The 26,529-nt window shown below is 43.1% G+C and overlaps 3 protein-coding genes across 3 annotated transcripts in view; 2 read left to right on the top strand and 1 right to left on the bottom strand.

The window, feature by feature from the left end:
- Nucleotides 1-14,990, bottom strand: part of LOC139376730 (testis expressed 2, like) — a 25,906-nt gene extending 10,916 nt beyond the window's left edge. The window contains exons 1-7 of the mRNA XM_071119619.1: nt 14,560-14,990; nt 4,082-5,585; nt 2,846-3,046; nt 2,221-2,548; nt 1,446-1,696; nt 1,197-1,346; nt 863-962 (exon numbers count right to left, since the gene is read on the bottom strand). Of these exons, the coding sequence (XP_070975720.1) occupies nt 863-962; nt 1,197-1,346; nt 1,446-1,696; nt 2,221-2,548; nt 2,846-3,046; nt 4,082-5,554 (2,503 nt within the window). The 5' untranslated portion in view covers nt 5,555-5,585; nt 14,560-14,990. The remainder of the gene's footprint in view (nt 1-862; nt 963-1,196; nt 1,347-1,445; nt 1,697-2,220; nt 2,549-2,845; nt 3,047-4,081; nt 5,586-14,559) is intronic.
- Nucleotides 14,991-16,575: 1,585 nt separating this feature from the next.
- On the top strand, nt 16,576-18,169 carry LOC139375649 (neuralized E3 ubiquitin protein ligase 2). Its single transcript, XM_071117451.1, has 2 exons — nt 16,576-17,673; nt 17,808-18,169. The coding sequence occupies exons 1-2, from the start codon at nt 16,863-16,865 to the stop codon at nt 17,921-17,923; spliced, it is 927 nt and encodes a 308-aa protein (XP_070973552.1). The 5' UTR covers nt 16,576-16,862; the 3' UTR covers nt 17,924-18,169.
- A 257-nt stretch (nt 18,170-18,426) lies between these two features.
- LOC139375648 (methionine sulfoxide reductase B1b) lies at nt 18,427-20,473 on the top strand. Its single transcript, XM_071117450.1, has 4 exons — nt 18,427-18,563; nt 18,858-19,000; nt 19,164-19,281; nt 19,485-20,473. Exons 1-4 carry the CDS (start codon nt 18,509-18,511, stop codon nt 19,493-19,495), a joined length of 327 nt encoding a protein of 108 aa, XP_070973551.1. The 5' UTR covers nt 18,427-18,508; the 3' UTR covers nt 19,496-20,473.
- Nucleotides 20,474-26,529: the final 6,056 nt, after the last annotated feature.

The following is a 26,529-nucleotide window of genomic DNA, read 5'->3' as shown; positions in this document are numbered from 1 at the left end:
GGACTCGTCTGAAGGAAACCCATACAAACAAATGGAAGTATAGAGGTAGTTTTGTGTCCCAAAAAATAAGGGGTTAAATATGTGTAAATATTTCATTTCTTATATCTGCTAGATATGGGACAGATACTTCAAAACCTTATTCCTTATGATAATATTTTTTAACTATATTTTTTGCCATTTATGAATTCAATCTGTTTCTATCGGCGATAGTAATAAAGGCCAAATTAAATATTTTTGCAAATATTATTATTATTATTATTATACCTAAAGTGGTCCTAAAACAGCTAAATGATCCATGGTATGACCATCTTAAAACAATTCCATGTGTTAGTTTAGTACCTACAGAGAGGGTTAGTCTGTAAGCCCTTTCCTCATGTCTCTCTGCTCGCATCACAACTTGCGCAAGGCAACACGACCTGCGTCACATCCATGCCTCTCTAATCACACACCATCCCATTTACAGATTCATACAGAGCTCCCCCTGCACAGTCCACATTTGTCACCATCATTCTTTTGGGGAATTATAATCTGTCGTAATTTGCTGTAATTTGCAGACCTTCATAATCAGGACAAATCCATTTAATCTGCTTCTAAGTACCCCTCCAGAATCTAGATTAGACTAAGTATGACACACTGTCATTGTCTTTCACTAATTGGTGCTCTGAGAGTTTCATGTACTGTATGCAGAGTGGGCTGATTCGCTGTGTCATCATTAGGGTCAGGAGTTATTCCTGACAATATTTGGGCCGCAGAGTTTCTCCTGGTCAGGTCACATGGTCTGGAAAACACCCGGCCCTAGTCATCACCGCAGAAACATCAGGGAGAGTAAAAAGGAAGAGTGAGCTTTTTAGTTGACACTCGCCTCTGCTGTTGACTACAGGTCTGGACGCACTGGTGATTTGGGGCAGACAGGAGCCCATGTCCAGTTCAGTCAGAGTCAGCTCATTCATGAAGTAAGGCAGCTGCACACACACACACACACACACACACACACACACACACACACACACACACACACACACACACACACACACAAACAAAGAAATGTAATTTCGCTCCTCTGTTTTGCTTGTTTCCAGTGGATTTAGTGGTTATGTTGGCTATATACTACTAGACAATTACCAAATAGAAACATTGTACAAGCTCCCCTTTCTTCTGAAGAGGGGATTTTACACTGTGAGAGCTCACACACTCACTCTGATTTTGCTCAACTTTTTCTGGATCTTTCTGGAGACAATGTCCGCCCAATATTTCTCACGCAGGAAGTCCCAGAATATTCGACCAATCAGTGCATTGACCCAGTCAGTGTTGTCCTCCACCGGGAACTCTGGGAAATCACAGGTGCACTGTAGGAAAATATATACGCCACTACAGATTAACACACTATTTAATTATATAATCTATCTGTTTCTAGATGTTTCATTCAGGTGGTCAGCGGAACTCACCCTCACTTTGTTGGTGGGGCTTGTCTCTGTGCTGTTGAGGGGTGGACTGGGCAGGGGGCTGGGCTGCTCTGAGGGCAGGAAACGAGCCATGTAGGTGGGGTAGTCCAGCAGTGGAGAGCCCACCCTGGATGGTTGGATGGAGGGGGCAGAAGGGGGAACGGGGAGGTCCTCTTCAGTGCTCCCAATCCTGCTGGAACCTCTGCTGTCCTGGGACTGTCTTGATGGGCTCACCCCTCGCAATACCGGCACATCTAGATACAGAGATGACAGCTGTCGGTTCACAGATTTTACATTGTTGTGATCATTTCTTTTAAGTGTTACATGAGAGTGCATCTGTAAGGAAATGTGTAATATTCTCAGCGATAGATTTAGCTTCAGGGGACTTAGTGGACTGTCTAAGACGTAGGACAACACTGTTCAGTTTACTACCAGGACAGACCAGAGCAGGGACAGAAACATGTCTGGTTAAGTGCTTTGAGAGCATCACGACAGTACTATATTCTCCTACATGTCCACGCATCTGTAATCTACAAATGAATCATCCTGAAATACATTGAACTGGAGCATATAATCCACTAGAGTAACATTTGCTTGATTTATCCTTCCCTTTCCACATGTATTGCTAATGCATTATATTTTCATGGCCAATATATGTACTGTGAAGATTTGTCATTACACAAAAAACACAAATAAAATACTAACGCAAAGTCAATTAAATGAGGGAAAAAGACAACCATACAAGACAACAAAAACAAACAAAAACAGTTTATCCTACCTGATCTGCACACACATCTGCCAGGCCTCTCATTCTCCTTCTCCTTCTCCATTACCATGGACGCGGACAGGAAGTGATGAAACCACTCCTCCTTCTCTCTTCCTGTCCGTCCGAAGAGGTATAGGGTTGTGGGGAGGTTGGCTGCTGGTTTGGGGTTGGAGGTGGGTCGTGTTTGGAGTTGGGGGTTTCCCCCCTGCTCCTCTTTTGGGGTCTCCACTGTGCCCCTCCCCTCCTCCATGACCCCCTCTCCCTCTGCCAGCTCAATGCAGATAGGGTACTTCAGGTTCCACAGCCTCTTACGGGCTAGCTCAGAGGGCAGCAGGAACACCTGGTATTACAACTAGACTTATTAGAAACCTCTTATAACACAACATTAATACATATGGTTATTATGCTTTCAGACCATCTCAAAAAACATTGCAAGCGCCACGCTAAACCAACTGGGCTACAGGGGACCACTACTGCCGCGATTATTGTATGTAACACACATATAAAATACATTTTAAAAACATCTCAATGTTTTATGAAGTCAATGAATAAAATTTAAAACCTTGCATCATATTTCCTCAAATGAAGCGTTAAGCTTTGAACAGTGAGGGTAAGTTGACAGACCAAGCAGACAGACCTTGCTGTGTCGTAGCTGGAAGCAGCGCGTGCTGACAACCGCAGCCTCGGGAGGCTTTTCATCGTAGGTGGCTCTGCGGCTGATGTTGTTCCTGGGGTAGTCCAGGCGAAGGCAGTGCCCCTCCAGGCTGGCGAACACAGAGTGGGTCAGGGACAGGTGGTAGGTCTCTGGGTCGTACTCAAACATCTCGTTCAGCCAGCCCTGAAACCAATGGGAACATACCCAGTTATATAGTGAGACAGTAAGCGAATACTTGAACGTCACATGGGAATACACTGAGAGCATGCTTCAATGACTACGACAAGCTGTTGTGTAACACGCTATTTTATATGTTGATAATAGCTTGTCCTTCAGAACACATGTCAATGCAGTTAGTCAAAGAGTGAACATACACCATGACACATAGAGAAAGCTACAAAGCAAAACATCTATCAATATTAGACTTGACTCTTCGGGGAGCCTAGGTCATTTAAATGGTGTTAGTGTTAGAGAGGAAAAGTCTCAAAACTCCCTCGCACTGATGTCCACGACTAACTGTTCACCCCAAGGCTCAATCTGACATCCACTTTCCAAACAAACCCACCAAATAACCAAGGGAATTATCCCTCCTCACAAAGATAACCTCTCTTTCCCCCTGTGGCGCTACACTTTACCACTGATAAGACTGCCAATGAACCTGAGAAATTACACAGCCCCAGCCTCTCTGCTCAGTTAATTGCCTCTGGAGCTGATTACGCTGGGTCGGAGCTGTACCCTGCATCTGGCAAGGCTGTGCTCTGCTCTTCTGTGCTCTGCCCTGCTGTTCTCAGCCAAGGGAGACAACACTAATGAGGCTCTGTATCTCTTTAAGTTTGGAGGAACTTTTTTATTGGGCGACGTTAATTGCATCCCAGGCACTTTTAGCTATCGCACAGGCACCACATTAGAAAGAATTCAGGCTCAGAGAGGGAGAGAGGGGGGAATGGGAAGTGCTGACTTGTTTTAGGAAGAAAAGTTCTAAGAGGTGCACGCCACATTATGTAGGATTTAAAAAGATTTGTTCTATTCAGCCAATTCTTGTGTGGGTGTCAAGATCTGTAAAGACCAAGGCCATTTTCTGACTCCATGGTTATAAGTTCCCATTCAGACGTAGCTGGTCTTTTGTGCTGAGAGAAATGAACTGTACAAAAAGGAATTCACCTTCAGCCTCTTATCTTTTTGGGGGGAATTTATTTTCACTATTGAACACTATCTTACCTTGAGGACGTCTGATTCGTTGCCGAGGGCATCAGCCTGCTTAACAACCTCAGTCAGGGCCTGAACGTCTCTGTGTGGATGTGGCTGAGCTGTGTGTCTGGTTGAGCCCAACCTGATGAGCAGCAGCCCCAGCAGGAAGCCAAAGGCCATGCCCAGAGCCAGGCCTGATATATAGGGCCACAGGGGAAGGATGAAGTAGGCGTAGGACAACACAGCCACACAGAACAACACCATGTGTGGTGGAGGAGGTGGAGAGGTGGGTTGAACAACCACACGATGGGGTCCTGAGGAGATCAGCGAACCAGGCAATCTCCGCAGGCGCCTGTGATGATGACTCGCAATGGCAAAAACCTGCATGACTTCATCGTAGGTGCAGATCTCCAGTTCCTCTGAATTGTCGTTGGGTTTGTTACCGTGGTGATCGTGGACAGAACATGTTCTAGTGGGCAGACCCTTCTTTGGGTGTTTGACACACGGCCAGTCAAACACCGGCGGAGAGTCACCATCCGTTCTCTTGGCGCTCCGCAGCGGAGACTCTGTGATGCCCACCTCCGTGCTTTCCATCCTCCCCACATAGACACCTCTGGAGCTGGGGGAGCCAGCTGAGTGAGTCCCTGTAGCTCTCTGGTGCTTGGGGCTGCCTGCTGCTGCATTCTCCTTCTCATCCCCCATGATCTTACTGAAAATACTGATAGGTTTACTGAACATAGGCTCCTGCATGGCCTCAGAGAACTTCCGCTTCGTGTCCTCCAGCTCCATCTTGAAGAAGCCCGCCTTGGTGCCCTCGGACGGGGATAGAGCGATGGGCGAGGGTGGCGCGGTACGGGAGTCTCCGTCACTCCTTCCCTTAGGCTGAGTCAGGTTCTTCCACTGCAGGTGCAGGTTGAGGCGGGAGTCAGACTTGGACTGCGACACCTCTGGCTCTGAGCGGGAGATCTCAGTAGAGATGGACTTGACTAGGCTGAGGAAGGGCCTGGGTCTGAGGGATGAGCCATGAGGGAGCTCCAGCTCCGTGGACAGGGACTTGACCAGGCTAGCCAGGGGCCGGTGGGTGGGGGTGGCTGGGCTGGGGGAGAGGAAGCTGGGGGCTGAGTTGGAGCAGTCCCCCAGGGACCCAGGTGAGGAGGGGGAGAGGGGTACGTGGAAGGCTGGGGAGTGCAGGCAGTGTTGGTTCTCCTCTTCCATGGAGTTCTGTCTCTCCTTGGAGAGGGAGATGTAGGGAGTCTGGTCGTCATAGTTGTTGTGTTCAAGGGGGAAGATGAGCTCGTTGTCATCCAGACTGTCCCACTCACCCTCTGTGCCTGTTAGCTGGATCACGATGCCCCTCCTGAGCCCGACATGGTGGGCCCTAACTGGGGGAGCAGAAAAGGGAACGTGGGCAGGGCTCTGGGGGTCATGAGGTGGCCTTAAACCTCCCACTCCATCATCTCCTTCTTCTCTTCCTCTTGCCACATTTTCTCCTATCTCTGCCATTTATTGTCTTATCATTGTAGACCCGAGGCACCTAGGAGTCAGCAAAAGAAAGATCAACCCAGTCAGCTACTGTTCATGATTAAGTCCCAGGAGAAAGGGAGAAGAGAAAGAGAGAGAGCTTCTTTTCATATGTTACGCCTCATTTTCATCATTAGCATTCCTTTCAGTGAGAGTCTGCCCTTCGTGTTCATGCAAGGAGGTGTGAATGCAGCTTGGCAAGCAAAGGGAAATGACATCATTTAAAATCTCTGTGTTGACGTTTGCCTACATCTGAATTAGGCCCCCGATAACAACCTCTCCGTCTCCAGCTGCCGTCGCTTCACATTTCAAATCAAATCAAATGACATGTTATTGGCCACATACACATGGTTAGCAGATGTTAATGGTCACATACACATGGTTAGCAGATGTTAATGGTCACATACACATGGTTAGCAGATGTTATTGGCCACATACACATGGTTAGCAGATGTTAATGGTCACATACACATGGTTAGCAGATGTTAATGGTCACATACACATGGTTAGCAGATGTTAATGGTCACATACACATGGTTAGCAGATGTTATTGGCCACATACACATGGTTAGCAGATGTTAATGGTCACATACACATGGTTAGCAGATGTTAATGGCCACATACACATGGTTAGCAGATGTTAATGGCCACATACACATGGTTAGCAGATGTTAATGGCCACATACACATGGTTAGCAGATGTTAATGCGAGTGTAGTGAAATGCTTGTGCTTCTAGTTCCGACAGTGCAGTAATATCTAACAAGTAATATAATAATTCCACAACAACTACCTAATACACACAAATTTAAGTAAATGGATGGAATAAGAATATGTCCATATAAATAAATATATGGATGAGTGATGACCGAGTGGCACAGGCAAGATACAATAGATGGTATAGAATACAGTATATACATATGGGATGAGTAATGCAAGATACGTAAACATTTTTAAAGTGGCATTATTAAAGTGACTAGTGATTTATGTGTGTGTGTGTGTGTATGTGTGTAGGTTTGTGCTTGGAAAGTACAGAAATAGATAAGAGAGTTTCCTCCCCAAATGTTGTTTAAAGTAGGGCAGAGCACTGGGCTTGAATCCAATGCTGTACTTTGGGGGCCTGTTGATCCAAATACCATGCAGATTTGGGGTGGAAGAAGTACTGATTAAAATGTAAGATTACACTCATTCACAAGGCTAGACTAATATGTTAATAATTTCATGTATATGAACAGGGAAAAGACACATTTGTCATATAAGCCTGATGTAAACACTGTTTGTAGAGGTGTTGGCCTATCACATCATAGAATAAGCATATGTGCACTTCAGCTCTGACCAATCGTTTGATTGGGGATCTATTATACACACTTCTCTGCATTGTTGCCATGCAACCAAGTGATTTTTAGATTCACCTCAATCAAGGCACTTCAGATGACACTCTCAGAGAAAATAAGATGCACTGTATGTGTCTCTCAGACTCATCCGTCTAAGAGACATCAGTTGGTTTTACTCTGATCCCTGCCGTCAGAACCCAGAGCAGTCCAGAGCAGCCCGCCAACACGATCTGATGACTGCTTCAGCAGCTTAAAGAGCAGCTTATGTAATACTAAGATGAATGGTAACGGTAGTCAGAGATGCTTTCAATCACCTCCTCCTGGCAGCCATTTAACATCTATTCTACACCATGGTACTAAAGAGCTGAATGGCAGAATTGGCAGTAGGCCTGGCTATAACATTATAGGCATTAAAAGCAGCTAGTAGTCCAAGTCAGTCCAAGAAAAGAGCATGTGTAGATCAGTGGACAGGAGGAAGATCCGGACCCTATGAGATACACTACAGTGCATTTGGAAAGTATTCAGACCCCTTGACATTTTCCACATTTTGTTACGTTACAGCCTTATTCTGAAATGGATTAAATCATTTCCCCCCCTCATCAATCAACACAAAATGCACAATAATGACAAAGCAAAAACAGGATTTTAGAATATTTGCAAATTTATAAACAAAAAAACTGAAATATCACATTTACATAAGTATTCAGACGCTTTACTCAGTACTTTGTTGAAGCACGTTTGGCAGAGATTACAGACTTGAGTCTTCTTGGGTATGACGCTACAAGCGTTGCACACCTGTATTTGGGAAGTTTCTCCCATTTTTCTCTGCAGATTCTCTCTAAATCTGTCAGGTTGGATGGGGAGCTTCGATTCACAGCTATTTTCAGGTCTCTCCAGAGATGTTTGATCGGGTTCATGTCTGGGCTCTGGCTGGGCCACTCAAGGATCTTCAACGACTTGTCCTGACTCCTGCATTCTCTTGGCTGTGTGCTTAGGGTCGTTGTCCTGTTGGAAGGTTAACCTTTGTCACAGTCTGAGGTCCTGAGCGCTCTGGAGCAGGTTTTCATCAAGGATCTCTGTACTTCGCTCCGTTCATCTTTCCCTCGATCCTGACTAGTCTCCCAGTCCCTCCAGCTTTAAAACATCCCCACAGCATGATGCTGCCATGTTTCCTCCAGACGTGACGCTTGGCATTCAGGACAAAGAGTTCAACCTTGGTTTCATCAGACCAGAGAATCTTGTTTCTCATGGTCTGATAGTCCTTTAGGTGCCTTTTGGCAAACTACAAGCATGTGCCTTTTACTGGCTTCCATCTGGCCACTCTACCATAAAAGTCTGATTGTTGGAGTGCTGCAGAGATGGTTGTCCTTCTAGAAGAGTGACCTGGTTGTCCTCTCCGTCAGAGTGACCTCCCGGTCACCTCCCGGACCAAGGCCCACGTCCAATTGTGAGATGTTCGACGAGCAGGTGTCCACATACCTTCAGTCATGTAATGTATAGACAGGGAATAAGATACCATTTCAGATGCAGACTAGGTCAATTACTCTGTGAGTTAAACTCCACCATCTGTGGTTGGTTATGTAACTGCATTATGATGCTATGGCACAAATTCTACAGCATCTGGCGGCAGATTCTCTGTAATCCCTTCAGCCAAAATGGGCTGGAGAGCCATCAGATATTAGAGTCACAGAGTCGCAGACAGCATTAGACCTGCCTCTCAGCCTGGGGACAGGGGGATTGAAGGCAAGTTCTGCAGGGTGAATGGGTGCACAGTGCATTTACATGAATAGTAGAAATAGACACAGGTGCATGAGTGCACACACACAAACACACACACAAACACACACACAAACAAGCTCTACAGATGGTCATACTAACAACCAACTATCTGTTGATAAGTAACGGCTTGCTAAGGTTACAGTTTGGGTGAGGGTTAGAATAAGGGTTAGGGTAAGGGTTAAGTTTAGTGTTAGGACTAGGATTACGGTAAGGGTTCAATTTAGGCTTAGGATAAGGGTTAAATGTAGAGTTAGGGCTAGGGTCAGTAGATAGTTAGTTGAAATGTTACTGATAGTCTGTAGAGCATCTACCCAAATAAAGCGTTACCAGATATTCTGAGAATAAAGCCCTTTCCTCAGTCTGTAGAAATCTATGGCCTAAACCAGTGGCATCACTGTACTGTGACAGACATGTCTGCATCCCAAATAGCACCCTATTTCCTTTATAGTGCACTACTTTTGACCAGAGCCCATACAGTGCCTTCAGAAAGTATTCATGACCCTTTCCACATTTTGTTGTGTTACAATGTGAGATTAAAATTGATTTAATTGTAATTTTTTTGTCAACAATCTACACAAAATACTCTGTAATGTCAAAGTGGAAGAAAAATTCAAAATTCATTACTATATCTTGATTAGATTCAATGCCCCGAGTCAGTTAGAATCACCTTTGGCAGTGATTGCTCAGTTTGGTCGGGTGGCCAGCTCTAGGAAGAGCCTTGGTGGTTCCAAACTTCTTCTATTTAAGAAGGATGGTAACACTGTGTTCTTGTGGACCTTCAATGCTGCAGAAATGTGTTGATACCCTTCCGCAGATCTGTGCCTTGACACAATCCTGTCTCGGAGCTCTACGGACGATTCCTTCAAACTCGTGGCTTGGTTTTTGCTCTGACATGCACTGTCAACTGTGGGATCTAATATAGACAGGTGTGTGCCTTTCCAAATCATGTCCAATCAATTGAATTTACCACAGGTGGACTCCGGTCAAGTTGTAGAAACACCTCAAGGATGATCAATGGAAACAGGATGCATCTGAGCTCAATTTCGAGTCTCATAGCAAAGGGTCTGATTACTTAATAATGTATTTTTGTTTCAAAAAATGTTATACATTTGCAAACATTTCTAAAAACCTGTTTTCACTTTGTTATTATGGGGTATTGTGTGTAGATTGATGAGATTTTTATTTATTTAATCCATTTTAGAATAAGTCTGTAACGTAACAAAATTTGGAAAAAGTCAAGGGGTCTGAAAACCTTCAAAATGCACTGTATATGGCCTTGTGTTTTAGGTTATTGTCCTGCTGAAAGGTGAATTTGTGTAATTAATAATGTCACCATTCTCAAAGGAATATTCTATGTATTTTATTGTTTACCCATCTACCAATAGGTGCTCTTCTTAGTGAGGCATTGGAAAACCTCCCTGTTCTCTGTGGTTGAATTTGTGTATGAAATTCACTGCTCGACTGATAACTAATATGACGTGTGGCGTACAGAGATGAGGGAGTCATTAAAAAATCATGTTAAATACTGTTATTGCACACAGAGTCCATGCAACTTATTATGTGACTTGTTAAGCACAATTTAGGCTTGCCATAACTCATTTAGGCTTGCCATAACTCATTTAGGCTTGCCATAACTCATTTAGGCTTACCATAACTCATTTAGGCTTGCCATAACTCATTTAGGCTTGCCATAACTCATTTAGGCTTGCCATAACTCATTTAGGCTTGCCATAACAAAGGGGTTATGAAGTGCTTCGAAAGGCTGGTCATGACACATATCAACATCATCACCCGAGACACCCTAGACCCACACCAATTCGCAGACCGTCCCAACAGATCTACAGATGACACAATCTCAATTGCACTTCACACTGCCATCTCCCACCTGGACAAGAGGGGAAATAGCTATGTGAGAATGCTGTTTATAGACTACAGCTCAGCGTTCAACACCATAGACCCCTCCAAGCTCATCACCTCGCTAGGGACCCTGGGACTGAACCCCTCTCTCTGCAAGTGGATCCTGGACTTTGTGACGGGCCACCCCTAGATGATGAGGGTAGGCAACAACACCTCTGCCACGCTGACCCTCAACATGGGGGCCCCTCAAGGGTGTGTGCTTAGTCCCCTCCTGTACTCCCTGTTAACCCACGACTGCGTGGCAGTGCACGACTCCAACACCATCATCGACTTTGCTGATGACATGATGGTTGTATGCCTGATCACAGACGGCGATGAGTCAGCCTACAGGGAGGAGGTCAGAGACTTAGCAGTGTGGTGCCAGGACAACAACCTCTCCCTCACTGAGGAGCTGATTGTGTATCATAGGAGAAAAAGGGGACAGCAGTCCCCCATCAACATCGACGAGGCTGCTGTGGAGCTTAACATGGCCCACATTAACCTGCACATGGCAGCGCCTCTTCCCCCTCCCCCTCGGGAGACTGAAATGATTTGGCATGGGCCCTCAGATCCTCAAAAGGTTCTACAGCTGCACCATCGAGAGCATCCTGACTGGTTGCATCACTGCTTGGTATGGCAATTGCCCCGACCTTGACCGCAAAGAGCTACAAAGGGTGGAGCGGACAGCCCAGTACATCACTGGGGCCGAGCTCCCTGCCATCTAGGACCTCTATATTAGCTGGTGTCGTGGGAAGGCACAAAAAATTGCAAAAACTCCAGCCACCCAAGTCATAGACTGTTCACTCTGCTACCGTCCTGCAAATGGTACCAGAGCATTGGATCTCGGACCACCAGGCTCCGAGACAGCTTCTACCCCCGAGCCATAAGACTACTAAATAGTTCATTAATGGTACCCTACTGTCTGCACTGACTCTAGCTTGCACTGACCCTATGCACACTCACTAGACTATATATACACACCATATACACAGTAACTCACACATTCACAAATACTACACACACACACGCACACCGAGACAACACAAACACACATACATACACTTTTACACTCATCATTTTCATGTACATATCTACCTCAAGTACCTCTGCACTGTGATCTGGTACTCCTTGTATATACTGTACCTCCATTCTTGTGTATTTAATTTAATTTAATGTGTTAGTTACTATTTTATTGTGTATTATTATATGATCAACTCTGCATCGTTGGAAAAGGTTCGCAAGCAAGCATTTCACTGTATAGTCTACACCAGTTGTATGTGATAAATACAATTAATTTGATTTTGAATACTTATTGACTCAAGACATTTCAGCTTTTGATATATTATTAATTTGTAAAAAGGTCTAAACATGACTCCACTTTGACATTATGGGGTATTGTGTGTAGGCCAGTGACATTTTAAATTCAGGCTGTCACACAACAAAATGTGGGAAAAGTCAAGGGGTGTGAATAGTTTCTGAAGGCCCTGTAGGACTCTGCCCTATATATTACTAAAATGGGTGCCATTCGGGCAGCGTCCATGGTTATGAAACACCGCAGCATTATCTATCAATCAGCATTATCCTAGACAGGCTCAACCATGGCTTGGCTAATATAATGCCTCTGATCCTGTCAACTGCATGACACACAATGATGAGGATTTGACGTGCCAACTCGGCGCGTGATGTAAAGAGCAAGAAGGAGTACATCCAGTCAGTGGCACATGCAAAGTGCGGCATTATGCTGGTGCACACTGGCAGTATAGAACAAAACAAATGATTACGAACTAGTTTACCAGTTTCAGTAGTACGTGGATTTTCTATTGTGGGGTTGACCCCTCAATAAAAGTAAAATTCAACATAAAATTGATTCCAAATCTCATGTGTACTGCACTATTCAATACAGGCTCTAGAGGAAAACTTCAGAGGCAGTAGCAAGTATTTGCCCTGTTAATCTGAGATTTCATTCTGTCTATATAGGAGTTATGGAGGATGACTGTTACTCTACTCCTCCTAGGGCAAGTCAATATTCTCCATCGCAACGAGAGAATTACTGCACAGACCAAGCCAGACAGACAAACAGACAGACAAGCAGGCAGGTCTGTTCCTACTGCTGCTCTCCTCTCAGACCATGCAGTGTCAATACATCTCTCTGTCTGATCAGTCTGAGTCTGATCAGACAGGGGGACAGTGCCAGAGAACCGGATTAACCATAATGCAGGCTTTCACTGTAAAGTCAGACAAATCATGCTAGGAGGATTATGGACAAAAATAATAACGGATATGTTTGGAATCTGGAAACGTGTTTATGCATGATGACTTTGTTTGCTTTATGCAAACATCACTGAGAGAGATGAGTGACAGCAGTAGGCCTATAGATATCTTCCAAATAAACTGGAAGTGGTACAGGATAATGACTAGCGAGCTCATTGATACATGTATGGTATAAATAAATGGTGATCAGTTATGGTTATAAATGATGTCTAGAGACAAAAGGCAAAACGTTGCTGACATGTTGTTATGACATTCAATTAAATAAAGCATTTCAAGAAATAGGTTTATGTTTATGTTTTAATAGTTCTTAAAGAGTACATTTTTAAAAATGAAAAACCAGATAGGTAATTTGATGAGGGAAGTCAGTTCAGAACTAATTCTGATTTACAATGTCAGCCTACCCCAGGAAAACCTTAACGACACTGGGCCAATTGTGCGACGCCCTAAGGGACTCCCAATCACGGCCACTGCGCCACTCAGGAGCTCAGCTACAGTGAAACACGTAAATCCTGGTCTTTATTTTGACAGTTTGTTGAAAACGTGACATACACTGAGTGTACAAAACATTAGGACCACTTTCCTAACATTGAGTTGCAGAAGCCACTGCTCCAAAACCACCATAAAAAAGCCTGTAAACCTATAAACCTGACTCAGTTACACCAGCTCTGTCAGGAGGAATGGGCCATAATTCACCCAATTTATTGTGGGAAGCTTGTGGAAGGCTCCCCGAAACGTTTGACCAAAGTTAAACAATTTAAAGGCAATGCTACCAAATACTAATATAGTGTTTGTAAACTTCTGACCCACTGGGAATGTGATGAAAGAAATAAAAGCTGAAACAATTCATTCTCTCTACTATTATTCTGACATTTCACATTCTTAAAATAAAGTGGTGATCCTAACTGACCTAAGACAGGGCATTTTTACAAGGATTAAATGTCAGGAATTGTGAAAAACTGAGTTTAAACGTATTTGGCTAAAGTGTATGTCAACTTCCGACTTCAACTGTACATACCTGTGTATTTGTTTATCCTTTATTTACAGTATTCACCCCATGCCCACACATTTCTAATTCTGAAAATTGAAAGCATACCTGTGAGAGGTCGGTCGTAGTTGGTTTTATACTGTACCCAAAAGCAATCTGTGAGTTAATTTGACCATTGGAAAAAGAGCTACCTTGTAAATACTGCAATGCAGGTTGGATTGAGCCCCTAATCTTAATTTTCAAGGTGATGATTACACTTTTCTTCCCAACACAATACATGTGAGTCTACATTTCAAATGTGTATTTTATACCCCATTAGGGATTCGAATGTAGACCTCAAGTGGCAACAGATGTCAGGAACTCGGCGCCTTACCACTGTGAGCTAACTGTCCAGGGGGTATTTTGCTCGCGGCGCACACAATGTTATTATCAGAGCGTGTCAGTGGATTTCTGCTAAGTATGTCTACTTAGAAAGTTTTGGGACAGTTCACCCACCAACGAAATTAATATTTATTAGCAATTCCTCCCACCCACAACTTTTCACCTGAGATGTTGTGTTTGTGTCCGGGTCAAATGTACATTTTGAAGGGGTTGGGCAAAGGCTGCAATTGGGGTTGACAATAACCCTTAAAGTATTTGAACTTGAAATTAAATATTTCGAGGCTCCAAAACATATTCAATTAAAAAGCAATAATATCAAGTACCAAAACTGAATTCAATTTACCTGGTTATCGCTGCAGCATGGACACAAACCACACCACTTCTTCTGTATTGTTCAATTATCACTGACACATCGAGAAGCGAACTCCAGTCTCCACGATTAACTTGACAATACGACTTACAATTCGATAGTTTTTATTCTCCAAAATAACGGTGTGTCAAGGTTGTCAAATGCGACCTAGAGAGATGTCCTGCGAAATGCTCATAGTGCGCGCTTGTCACATCACAAGCCTGGTTTGCTGCGCCCACTTGTATCAACAATGTTAATTCTTCACGGCGGACCGCAGTAAGAATAATTGACGGTTGTTCGTGTTCAGTGATGTGTAGTGACTGTCTATTAAAAAGAGAAAGGTGCGCTGCACACTGATCTTTTAATAGAAAATATAGTGTGACTCTAGTTCCACCACACGCTGCGCTCGTGCACACCTCCCACTTGCGGACTCTGTTCTAGATATGACACGCGCTTCCAGCATCATCAGCAGAAGCTCTAGAGCTCCTCTCACCAATCTGATTATAAAAACCATGGCCGCAGTGCACTTTAATCCAGATTAAATAATCCAGCCTCAACACACTCCGAACGTTCTCACTCTCACACACACACACGCACACACACCTAGAGTGAAACAGAGATGCTCAGTTAGTGTTGCTTCTAAAGCCTACCTCTCTTTTTTATAGAAGGTTTAGCTTTATTATATAAATTCAAACAATTGTGAAACCACATATGAAATGGCCAATATATTATTTCACACAAGCAAGCCAATAAAAAAAAATATACAATCACATTTTGTCTATTTTTCACAGGCCATGGATGCTATGACAATGCTCTCAACCCCATTCTATAGAAACCTTTATTAACTTGTCCTATAGATAAAATGAGCAGGAGTCAGCTCTCTGGCCTGGAGCAGGAGAGCACTTATGAAAGCAGGGGAAAGGGAGAAAATAATGAATAGGGCACTCCATCTATCTTGGCCTAGATACAGAAAGCTCTGGAAATGACAAGGAACAGGGCATAGTGTTCAGACTCACTGCTGCAGCTCCTCCTCATCCTCTCTTTCTACCATCTCTCTCTCCCTCTCTCTCTTTGCCTCTCTCCCTCTCGCTCTTTCTCTCCTGCTTTCTCTCTTCTTCTCTTCCTCTCTCTCTCTCTCTCTCTCTTCTCTCTCATTCCCCTCTCTCTAGGATAACCCCCTACTAGAGGATACCTTTCTCTGCCCAAAGGAACAGTTCTTGTTGTAGCTATTCTCAACGATACTGTGACATCATACCGTTCATCCCTCTCCTCTAACACAACACTGATGTCACTGATGTTTTTTTCTTACCATGGGAGCAGAGCCAACATACTGAATACATAATCTACATCAAGCAGAGTCATCTCTTTCAAGTCCCATATAGACACGATCTGCATCTTAAATGTCAGCCTTCTCCCTATATAGTGTACTACTTTCTGCCAGGGCTCAAAAGCAGTGCACTATGTAGGGAATAGGGTGCCATTTGGGACGCAGACATGGTCCAATTGGCTTCTTCAGAGGTCCATGATATAAATGAGGAAAGACACATTTATTCTGAGGGGGACATTAATATATCATTATAATGACTGATTTACATAAGAATACATTTGCACTGACTATATTTAGAAACCTGATATCAGATAGTACATCTAGCAACATATTAATTTATTAACATACGATAATTATCATACAGCAATTAGACAACTCTATATTGTAGTATATTGGCCTAATGACTGATTTATCTACAAATTGTATTCAGACAATGTTGTTCCGACTTTAGACTTAATAACATAATACTGTAGATCCATGGTCTTATCTGGCATATAGGCATCATGATAATTAGACTACTGTATAATACTGTGCATATTATATAGTGAAATTAAATGAGCACTTGGGCCCAGGGGGTTCTCTAACTAACCACTCCCCATCCATCCATGTGTGTGTTTATGGGTCTCCCCTTGCATACCTTGCCATCTGTTGACATATGCAGCTGTTCAAAAATAGCCCTCTCCATGGCACCAGAAACTTCCCTGAGTAGCCAACAGATAGGCACTAGTCTAAGGGGTAGTTGTGTGTATGAGAGTGTGTGTCTGCACAATGACCATGCATTTACTACCAACTCTACTCAAAATAAGGAAGACACCGTAAGAGCTTTGGATAGAGGGCCACTGTACACCTTTTGTATGGTTTCGGTTGGGAGTGTATTATTTGATTCAGATCCACAGGCAACAGGCCTACTCTTTAGGCATATCATTTCCACTGAAGCAGCTGTATCCAGTCCACCAAGTCACTTTGTGACATGGAACCTTTACCTTTTCTTGACCAGTTTCAGGAATTCCACCATATCCATGGAACCAATGTGCGGCTAGACCCTACGGGGACCCAGGCTACCCGAGTGGAAAGCTTTGCCAACGGGGTGTGCTTCAGCAGAGAGCCGCTGAGTCCTGGGGAGATCTTCCTGGTGGAGATCGAGGAGAAGGAGCTGGGCTGGTGTGGCCACCTGCGGATCGGGCTGACCGCCAGAGACCCTCTGACCTTCGAAACGGTGCCTGAGTACTCCCTGCCGGACCTCATGGACCTGGGGGACAGCTGGGTGTTTGCTATCACACGAAACCACAACCGGGTGGTGGAGGAGGAGGCTGTGGCGCCTGAGGGAGAGGGGGCAGGAGATGGAGGGTTGGCCGGGGGTCATAGGTTAGGGGATGGTAGGGAAGAGGGAGGTAGGAGGCTACCTAGGCTCGGGGGTGGTGATGTGGAAGAAGAAGCGATTAATCCCAAACCCAAGACGTTCTTCACAGACTCCCACCTGCACATTGAGAAAGTTAAAATCCCCATGGACAAGCTGGTTGGTCGGAGTCGACCCGGACGCTACAGCCACATCTTGGATGACCTGTACAAGACCAATGCCCTCCCCCCCACTGCCAGACGTAGTCGGATAGGGGTACTGTATGTGCCCAAAGGACAGGGCCTGGCTGACATGCATGTTGTCATTAACGGAGAGGATATGGGTGCATCAGCTAAGGGCATCCCAATGCTTCAGCCTTTGTTTGCTGTGGTTGATGTGTACTCTGCTACAAAGCAAGTTCGCATTGTCCAGGTGGAATATGGATGTAAGTGTCAAGTGAATGAAACCAAAACATATACAATATACACATACAAGTATTTCAGATTGAGGTTGTTGTAGTTTCTATTAATTAGTTTTAACAAGGCTTTTCTCTCTTTCTTTTCTCATCCCTTGCTTCAGTTTCCTCCCTGCAGACTCTGTGTAGAAAGTGCATCCAGAAAAACATAGTCCACAGGATGGCTCTGGACTGGCTGGAACTGCCTGAGAGACTCAAACACTACTGCAAGTATGAGTGACAGACAGCGCACTTTGGACTGAGCACCTCCTGAAGAAGCTTCTCACGAGAGCCGAACTTAAGATCCAAGTGGTTTATGCATTTCAGAAAAGATAAATGTACTTAATGTGTTTATATTTTTGAGATCTTCTTTACAATGACTCCCTGGTCTCTTACCAGTTATGTTTTTAATTAATGATTGACCTATTATTTTTTGTCTGTCAGAGATGCCTTTTTGCAAAACTGGTAAATAAATGGATGACATCAACTTCTTATGATCTATTTTCCTCCTATATCTACCATACAGTTATTTGTGTCCGCTGTTCGTGTGTCCCGAAAAGTATTTTAGATGTATCACTTACTTAGGCTTCTTGTAACTCACTTGCTTCGTCAGGACTTTCTCCAAGAGTCACTTGTTGTCTCACTGTTTGTCCAACACTGACATCTAGTGGTCAAGATTTGAACCGTGGGCAGAGCTTGCATAATACAACTTGGTCACATGTGCGGAAGCTTATCTTGTAGCCCGATCCATTCTGTGCTGGCAGTCTATTTAAGTGGTGCTGTCAAAGCTCATCTCCACAAATAGTGTTCTTCCTTTACATTCAGAATGTCTTTTTGCTCATTTTTTGATGGCGAGGTCTATAAAGACCATTTCAAACCAGGTGAGTATTTATGAGATTAAGCACATTTTTGATTTGATTGGTGTTGTAACTTGCTCTTGTTTCAGGATTAAATACGACTGAACCGTTACTACAGGCTAATTAATCAGTTATATAAGCTGCAGGTTAGGCTACTACTCTTATGTGTTATACAAGGTTTGTATAAAAACCTCACTACATCTAAAATAGCCATTACATGTATTATAATGCAATATAAATATCTTGTTACGTACATAATGTGTATCTTTCCTTAATGATGACGTAACCCTCTACACCCCTCTACCTGGTTCTCTCTAGGTATGTATGTGTGTTCTCAGTGCAACAACCCGCTGTTCTCCAGCAGGTCTAAGTTCCTCCACTCCTCTCCGTGGCCTGCCTTCACTGAGACCATCAAAGAGGACAGTGTCACCAAGATGATGGAGTCACTCACAGCCTTCAAGGTAGGCTGACTCTCCTAGAGATTTACATGAATGTCCCAGATTGTGCCTCTAAACCCCGATGTTTAGCTGTAAATATCAGAGTTGGCCTTTAATGGGATTGTTTACCCCAAAATCAGTGTCTCTTCTTACCTCAATAGTGTAATGTTGTGGTAATGGTGTCCAGGTGCTTTGTGGGAAGTGTGGTAACGGACTGGGCCATGAGTTTGTCAACGACGGTCCGGAGGAAGGTATCTCACGATTCTGAATATTCAGCAACTCGCTCAAGTTTGTCCCAAATAAAGGTAACGTGCCGAAATACGAATCAGAAAAAAGAACTGTTTGGTTTATGTGTAGTTGTGTTAATATGAACCTAGTTGAATGAGGATTTGCCTTTGTCAAAATAAAAACGTCCATATTTTGACTCACATTTGCTTTTCTATTTGAGTGTGTACTGAAATGCACTCTCCTCTCTCTCTTTCTCTTCACTCTCCTCACCTTGCTCCAGACAAACAGTAAGTCGAGTTGAGGAGCCCAAGCAGGTAGCTGTAGCCTCACATCACAGCCCTGTGTAAGGGACTGGTCAGTATGTGACGTGGACAGGAACAAGGCCCAGGAGGGACACCCTGTACACTGATGACTCTATGACCAGCCTGGAATACAGGGACAGTCTAGAGAAACATTATTTTCCCCCAAGATAGTTGTTCTATAGACGTGGTAGTGTTTTTCAGTGCATCACAGATCTAAAAGCATTCCTTGAAAACCTCTTATAATAAGCATGCAGTTCATCTTTAAGATATAGGTTACATTAAGATACAGGTTACGTTAAGATATAGGTTACGTTAAGATATAAGCCTATGGTGGATTATATGCTTTTTATGCTAAGCTGCATTCCATTGCTTTGTAGCAGTTCAAGCATGTGAAGCAATTCAAGTTTTTTTTTTGTATTTAGTTATTTGATTATTTATTTGAATATACTTACCATGTATTCTGTAAGGAGGGGACACAGTTGGTGCAAGGTGTCATGTTCTTGAAAAAAACTCTCACTGCAATTTAGCCAAAGACATACGCAGGCTTGCTATCACATCTATGCATTTGATGTACATGTATACTACTCATTGAAATATCACTTCCTTATATTATGTAGATAAATATTGAACAATTAGCTGAATTTCGGGTTGTATGGACCATTTGTGATTTAACATTGCTACAGTATATTTGCACATTGAGCCATGTGAAATGGCATACTTGAATTGACTAGCATGATTGCTTATTATTTATATGATCTCGTATGTCATTTATGACTTGGAGTCTTCTGTTGTGTGATTCCCATGACATTCTTTTAATTAATACATGTTCTAACTGGCAATACATGTTCTAACTGGCAATGATTTTTCTGGTATTAATACAATTGCACTGATGAAATGCAGATGCTTTGTTTATCGGTCATGATTCTATTATATTGATAACAATAAATGACTATAGTTTACTAAAACCATTGCCTCTGTTACATTGTCTCTCATTATTTATTCAGAAATGGAGAAATCCATTCGAATTGAGGTAATAGACATTTGCAATTCATGTCCAGCTGGAGGGGCTATCTCTCTGTAAATGAGCCACTGAAAACACCCCCCAGCTTGGCGCATTTTGCATGCCTGGTTGTGGGAAAGGAGTATTTTAAAGTAAGGAAAACACTCACCTGAATTGGCCAGATTTAGGTTGGTGGAACTTGAGGTGTAGATTGTTTTCACAAAAAATGTAGCTGAACATTATACACCGTACTGTGTTTAACGTCTGTGTGATGCAGTGTGTCACCAACATTTTGGCAGCAAGCTGCCTTTTAGTTATTTGATTATGTACCAAGGGGACAAGGGTTGGTCTCTTTCTCTGTGCCCCAGCTTGAAGTCATTCTGTGGGCAGTGGCACAGACGGACCCTGTGGGGGAAGGAGTGGCCCTGCAGACCAGCTAGACTCAGAGGGGTATCATTTACTGTACCAGCACTACTGACAGACACACTGCCCTCTTACGCATCACATACTCGCTCTTGACATGTTTCTGAAGCAGTTCCTACTCTGCTGTATCTGTCTTGAGGGAGCTGCTGTGTGTTTTTGTGGATTTCACCACAAGTGTAATGCTTATTTTCTTTAAAAAGATTGATCCTTGTAGTGAACATTTACTGTATGACTAAATGTTTAAGAGAGTGTACTAGAGCCCATTAAAACAAAGCAGAGTTCAGACATTTTTAAACATATATAATCAACACACTGAAGACCTAAACATGAGTATAAATGCATACATTTTGACCTACGTATCCCTCAGTTACGCCCTTTGAAAACCAACATATGATCTCAACTCCATTAGGGTTAAACTGTCTGACCTGGCTGTTGTCATTGTAGTCAGAAAAGAAGAGGAAGACAATCTGTTTCCCTCCAGCAGGTGGCGTTTTTTCGTTGTTTCGCCCACCAAGCAAGGTGTGTTTGCATGGAGGTCAATGAGTGTTGAATTTGGCTAATACTTGAGGTTTATTTGATCTAATAGAAGTTCCGTCATGCTTAAGTTGTTATGAGTGTACTGATATAAGTAGGACACAAGACATCCCAGCAACTTTGAGAAAAACACTTTATATCGGACTTGTCTCGAGGTAACTATACATATTCATAAAATGAGGCTAGTAGCATCTCTCGCCATTGACGTCAACAACCCTCATTGAATATTCAAAAATAGATGACAATAATTAGATGTATCCGCTGACTCCCAGCGGCAAGATTTTGATTGGATATTACATTTCAAGAACCCTCCCCCACACGCCCGTAGAACGGGTGCTGTGTGTGTGGGCTTCATTGTTTTCCGTCCAGGTAGTTATTGCCTATGCTAGTTTCAAGTGCTAGTTTTCAAGTTATGAATTTTTTTTTCTATTTATTTCACCTTTATTTAACCAGGTAGGCCAGTTGAGAACATGTTCTCATCTATAACTGCGACCTAGCCAAGATAAAGCAAAGCAGTGCGACAAAAAACAACAACACAGAGTTACACATGGAATAAACAAAAGTACAGTCAATAACACAATAGAAAAATCTATATACAGTGTGTGCAAATGGAGTAAGGAGGTAAGGCAATAAATAGGCCATAGTAGCAAAGTAATTACAATTGAGCAAATTAACACTGGAGTGATGTGTGCAGATGATGATGTGCAAGTAGAAATACTGGTGTGCAAAGCAGCAAAAAAATAAAAACTATATGGGGATGAGGTAGTTGGATGGGCTATTTACAGATGGGTTGTGTACAGCTGCAGCCGTACGCTGCTCAGATAGCTGATGCTTAAAGTTATTGAGAGAGATATTAAGTCTCCAACTTATTAAGTCTCCAACTATTTTTGCAATTCGTTCCAGTCATTGGCAGCACAGAACTGGAAGGAAAGGCGGCCAAAGCAGGTGTTGGCTTTGGGGATGACCAGTGAGATATACCTGCTGGAGTGCGTGCTATGGGTGGGTGTTGCTATGGTGACCAGTGAGCTGAGATAAGGCGGAGCTTTACCTAGAAAAGACTTATAGATGACCTGGAGCCAGTGGGTTTGGCGATGAATATGTAGCGAGGGCCAGCCGATGAGAGCATACAGGTCGCAGTGGTCGGTGGTATATGGGGCTTTGGTGACAAAACGGATGGCACTGAGATAGACTGCATCCAGTTTGCTGATTAGAGTGTTGGAGGCTATTTTGTAAATGACATCGCCGAAGTCGAGGATTGGTAGGACAGTCAAAGTTATAGTCAAAGTCATCAAGTGTGGCCGACGGCCTGCGATTAATTTTTCATGAAATTAACAGTGGATTATGCTGGGAAAGTTAAACGTCACAACATGTTTTAAACCGCTCTGGTGACAAGCATACTTTATTCCTTGTCTCCATTCATCCACATGGCTGAGCTTTGCTACCAAATCTAATGAGTTGATAATCACGTGTGCTATTGCTGGGCTGGAATAGAAGTCTGCTCACCCAGTAGGTCAGGGATCAGAGGAGCAAGGTTGGCCAGGACTCGTATTTTTTTTGATCACTAGAAATCCTGCTTTAGTAATAATATCCTACTTGTTTCTACTCAATTATCTATTGTTGTTTAGACTAAGATATCTAATCTTTACATACCAGTTAGCTGATTTGTACATTTTGAAGTGATGAAGTGTTGATTCTTTCAAGCGAAGTGTTTAAAGTTGTTTTAATTGTTAAACTATTTTTCAAAATGAACTACTGTCAATGTTGATTAATCACATACACTATATAGACAAAAGTATGTGGTCACCCCATCAAATGAGTGGATATGGCTATTTCAGCCACACCCGTTGCAGACGTGTATAAAATCGAGCACACAGCCATGCAATCTCCATAGGAAAACATTGGCAGTAGAATGGCCTTACTGAAGGATAAGCTAATGACTGGGCTAACACTGCCAGCCTTTTAGGTCAATAATTTGCTGTTTTTATTAACATTTTGTTGGCTTTATAATCATGAAAGAAATATAACTAGCTAGTAGCTAGCTAGTTATACCTAGGTAGCTTACAAGGTTAGCTGACTGTTCTCAAAACAAACCTCATTGTTGCCATCTACTTCCTGTCCCTCATGCTAGTCTTTACAGCCAAATACAGTGGGGCAAAAAAGTATTTAGTCAGCCACCAAGTTCTCCCACTTGTGCAAGTTCTCCCACTTAAAAATATGAGAGAGGCCTGTATTTTTCATCATAGGTACACTTCAACTATGATAGACAAAATGAGGGGGAAAAAATCCAGAAAATCACATTGTAGGATTTTTAATGAATTTATTTGCAAATTATGGTGGAAAATAAGTTAATCTAACTGCAGTGTCCAATTTACAGTAGCTATTAGAGCAAAAAATACCATGTTATTGTTTGAGGATAGTGCACAACAACAAAAACAAAACACTTTTATCATGGCAATTGGTTTGATAGATTCACCTCTGAAGGTAAATAATATCTGAATGTATGGCCTTTCTCTTGCATGTCAAAGATGCTAAAAAAAATAAGAAAAAAATATAACACATTTATTTCTTTGTATTATCTTTTACCAGATCTAATGTGTTATATTCTTCTACATTAATTTCACATTTCCGCAAACTTCAAGTGTTTACTTTCAAATGGTATCAAGAATATGCATATCCTTGCTTCAGGTACTGAGCTACAGGCAGTTAGATTAAGGTTCCAATCCTTAAATGTTTTTAATAATGTTTACATACTGTTTTACCCACTTTATATGTATATAATGTATTCTAGTCATGACTCGTCCTATAAGAGACTGAACATCCCTTCACAATCCTGGGTAGTGCAGGCCAGCCAAACACAAAGCAATGTTTTGACTGCCTCTCGAACACAAAGCTGTTAGGTAAGACACACACACACGGGATTGAACAGTGTATTCTGTTGTGGCATAAGTACATACACGACCAGTTGTGCCATGCTGTACTCTGACATTGATCTTGGTGTGAAGAGCTACGTGACATTTTTTCCGCCAGAGAGATTGACCCTCATATTAACTGAAACTGTGTAAGACATTACGTAAATAAATGTTTACTTAGCAGTCAAATGCACCAAATACTGTGTGCACGCGAGTCAAGTTCAATTGTTTACACAGTACTGTCTGGCCCAGTCATTACAATGCAACTCTCTCAGTCTTCTTAAAGCAGAGTCATCTACAGGACTTGAGTTGAAGGTGATTTGCGGACACTGCTGAACCTGAGTTAATGAGCTTGACCAGAGCAGAGACTTGTCATGCATTCAACAGAAACCACATGTCCGGGAAAGTGGGGGGATGAGGTTCATGTTTGATACAGAGGTAACATTCAGAGAAGTGTGAAAGTCTTAGCAACACACCAGAAAAAACAGGAATATGCACTTGATGCGCTTATACTGTACTTATTACAGTACACACCGCAGCTGCTTTTGTCCAATGGGTATCATTGAGGACAGGGACACACAAATAAAGTCACCAACTCTGGCAGTGAGACAGCAGGAGTGTCTTGGTTATTAGTGCACATGGGCCCTATGGACCCGCATACACCATCATTCACACTCACATGTGCACGCACACGCAGACACACATGCACATGCACACACACACGCACACACACACACACGCACACACGCACACACGCACACACGCACACACGCAGACACACACGCACACGCACACACACACACACACACACACGTGCACGCACACACACATGCACACGCACACGCACACACACATGTGCACGCACACGCAGACACACATGCACACGCACACACACACACACACACACACACACACACACACACACACACACACACACACACACACACACACACACACACACACACACACACACACACACACACACACACACACACACACACAGGATGATCTGAACGTTAGATAACTGGGCAGCAGAAATGTGTAATCAGGGTACAGCTGAAGAAACCAGACATCACTTCACAATCCTGGGTAGTGCAGCCCAGACCGACACAAAGCAATGTTTTGGCTGCCTCAGAGAAGTATGCGCCTCGACCACAAAGCTGTTAGGTAAGACACAAACGGGTTTGAACAGTGTATTCTGTTGAGGCAGACGTAGACGACCAGTTGTGCTCTGACATGTAGCTCCCCACACCGAGATCAGTGACATTTTAGCCACAGGGATTTAACCTCATATTACCTGTAACTGTTATGTGTAAGATATTATGTAAATCTACATTTGCTTAGCAGTAAAATCCACGAATACTGTATGCATGTGAGTCAAGTTCCATTGTTTACGTAGTACTTTCTGGCCTAGTCATTACAATGCAACTCTCTCAGTCTTCTTAAAGCAGAGTCATCTACAGGACTTGAGTTGAAGGTGATTTGAGGACACTGCTGAACCTGAGTTAATGAGCTTGACCAGAGCCGAGACTTGTCATGCATTCATCTGAAACCACAGTCCCTGAACATCTAACACTCCACATACATGTCCGGTAAAGTGGGGGGGATGAGGTTCATGTTTGATACAGAGGTAACATTCAGAGAAGTGTGAAAGTCTTAGCTACACACCAGAAAAACAGGAATATGCACTTGATGCGCTTATACTGTACTTATTACAGTACACACCGCAGCTGCTTTTGTCCAATGGGTATCATTGAGGACAGGGACACACAAATAGTCATTGACCCTAGCAGTGAGACAGCAGGTGTGTCTTGGTTATTAGTGTACATGGGCCCTACGGACCCGCATACTCCATCATTCACACACACACACACACACACACACACACACACACACACACACACACACACACACACACACACACACACACACACACACATGCACATGCATAAACGCACACATACATATAATGCCGTCGTCATGGGAGAGTTCAATCACTCTGTTGTCTGACTACTGCCGTTAAAAACACCTGTAAATGTTCAAACGGAAATGCCTTGTCCCATAGGGGTAGCTACACTAAGGGTATTTACACACCTGCGTGTACAGACAGATGTAGGATCTTAATTTGAGCCAGTATGCTACAGCAGGAAAATAATC

This window comes from Oncorhynchus clarkii, chromosome 20, assembly GCF_045791955.1.
Source record: "Oncorhynchus clarkii lewisi isolate Uvic-CL-2024 chromosome 20, UVic_Ocla_1.0, whole genome shotgun sequence".
Classification (NCBI taxonomy): domain Eukaryota; kingdom Metazoa; phylum Chordata; class Actinopteri; order Salmoniformes; family Salmonidae; genus Oncorhynchus; species Oncorhynchus clarkii.
Note: the sequence above shows the minus strand (reverse complement) of the source record. Positions and strands in the feature narration are given on the sequence as shown.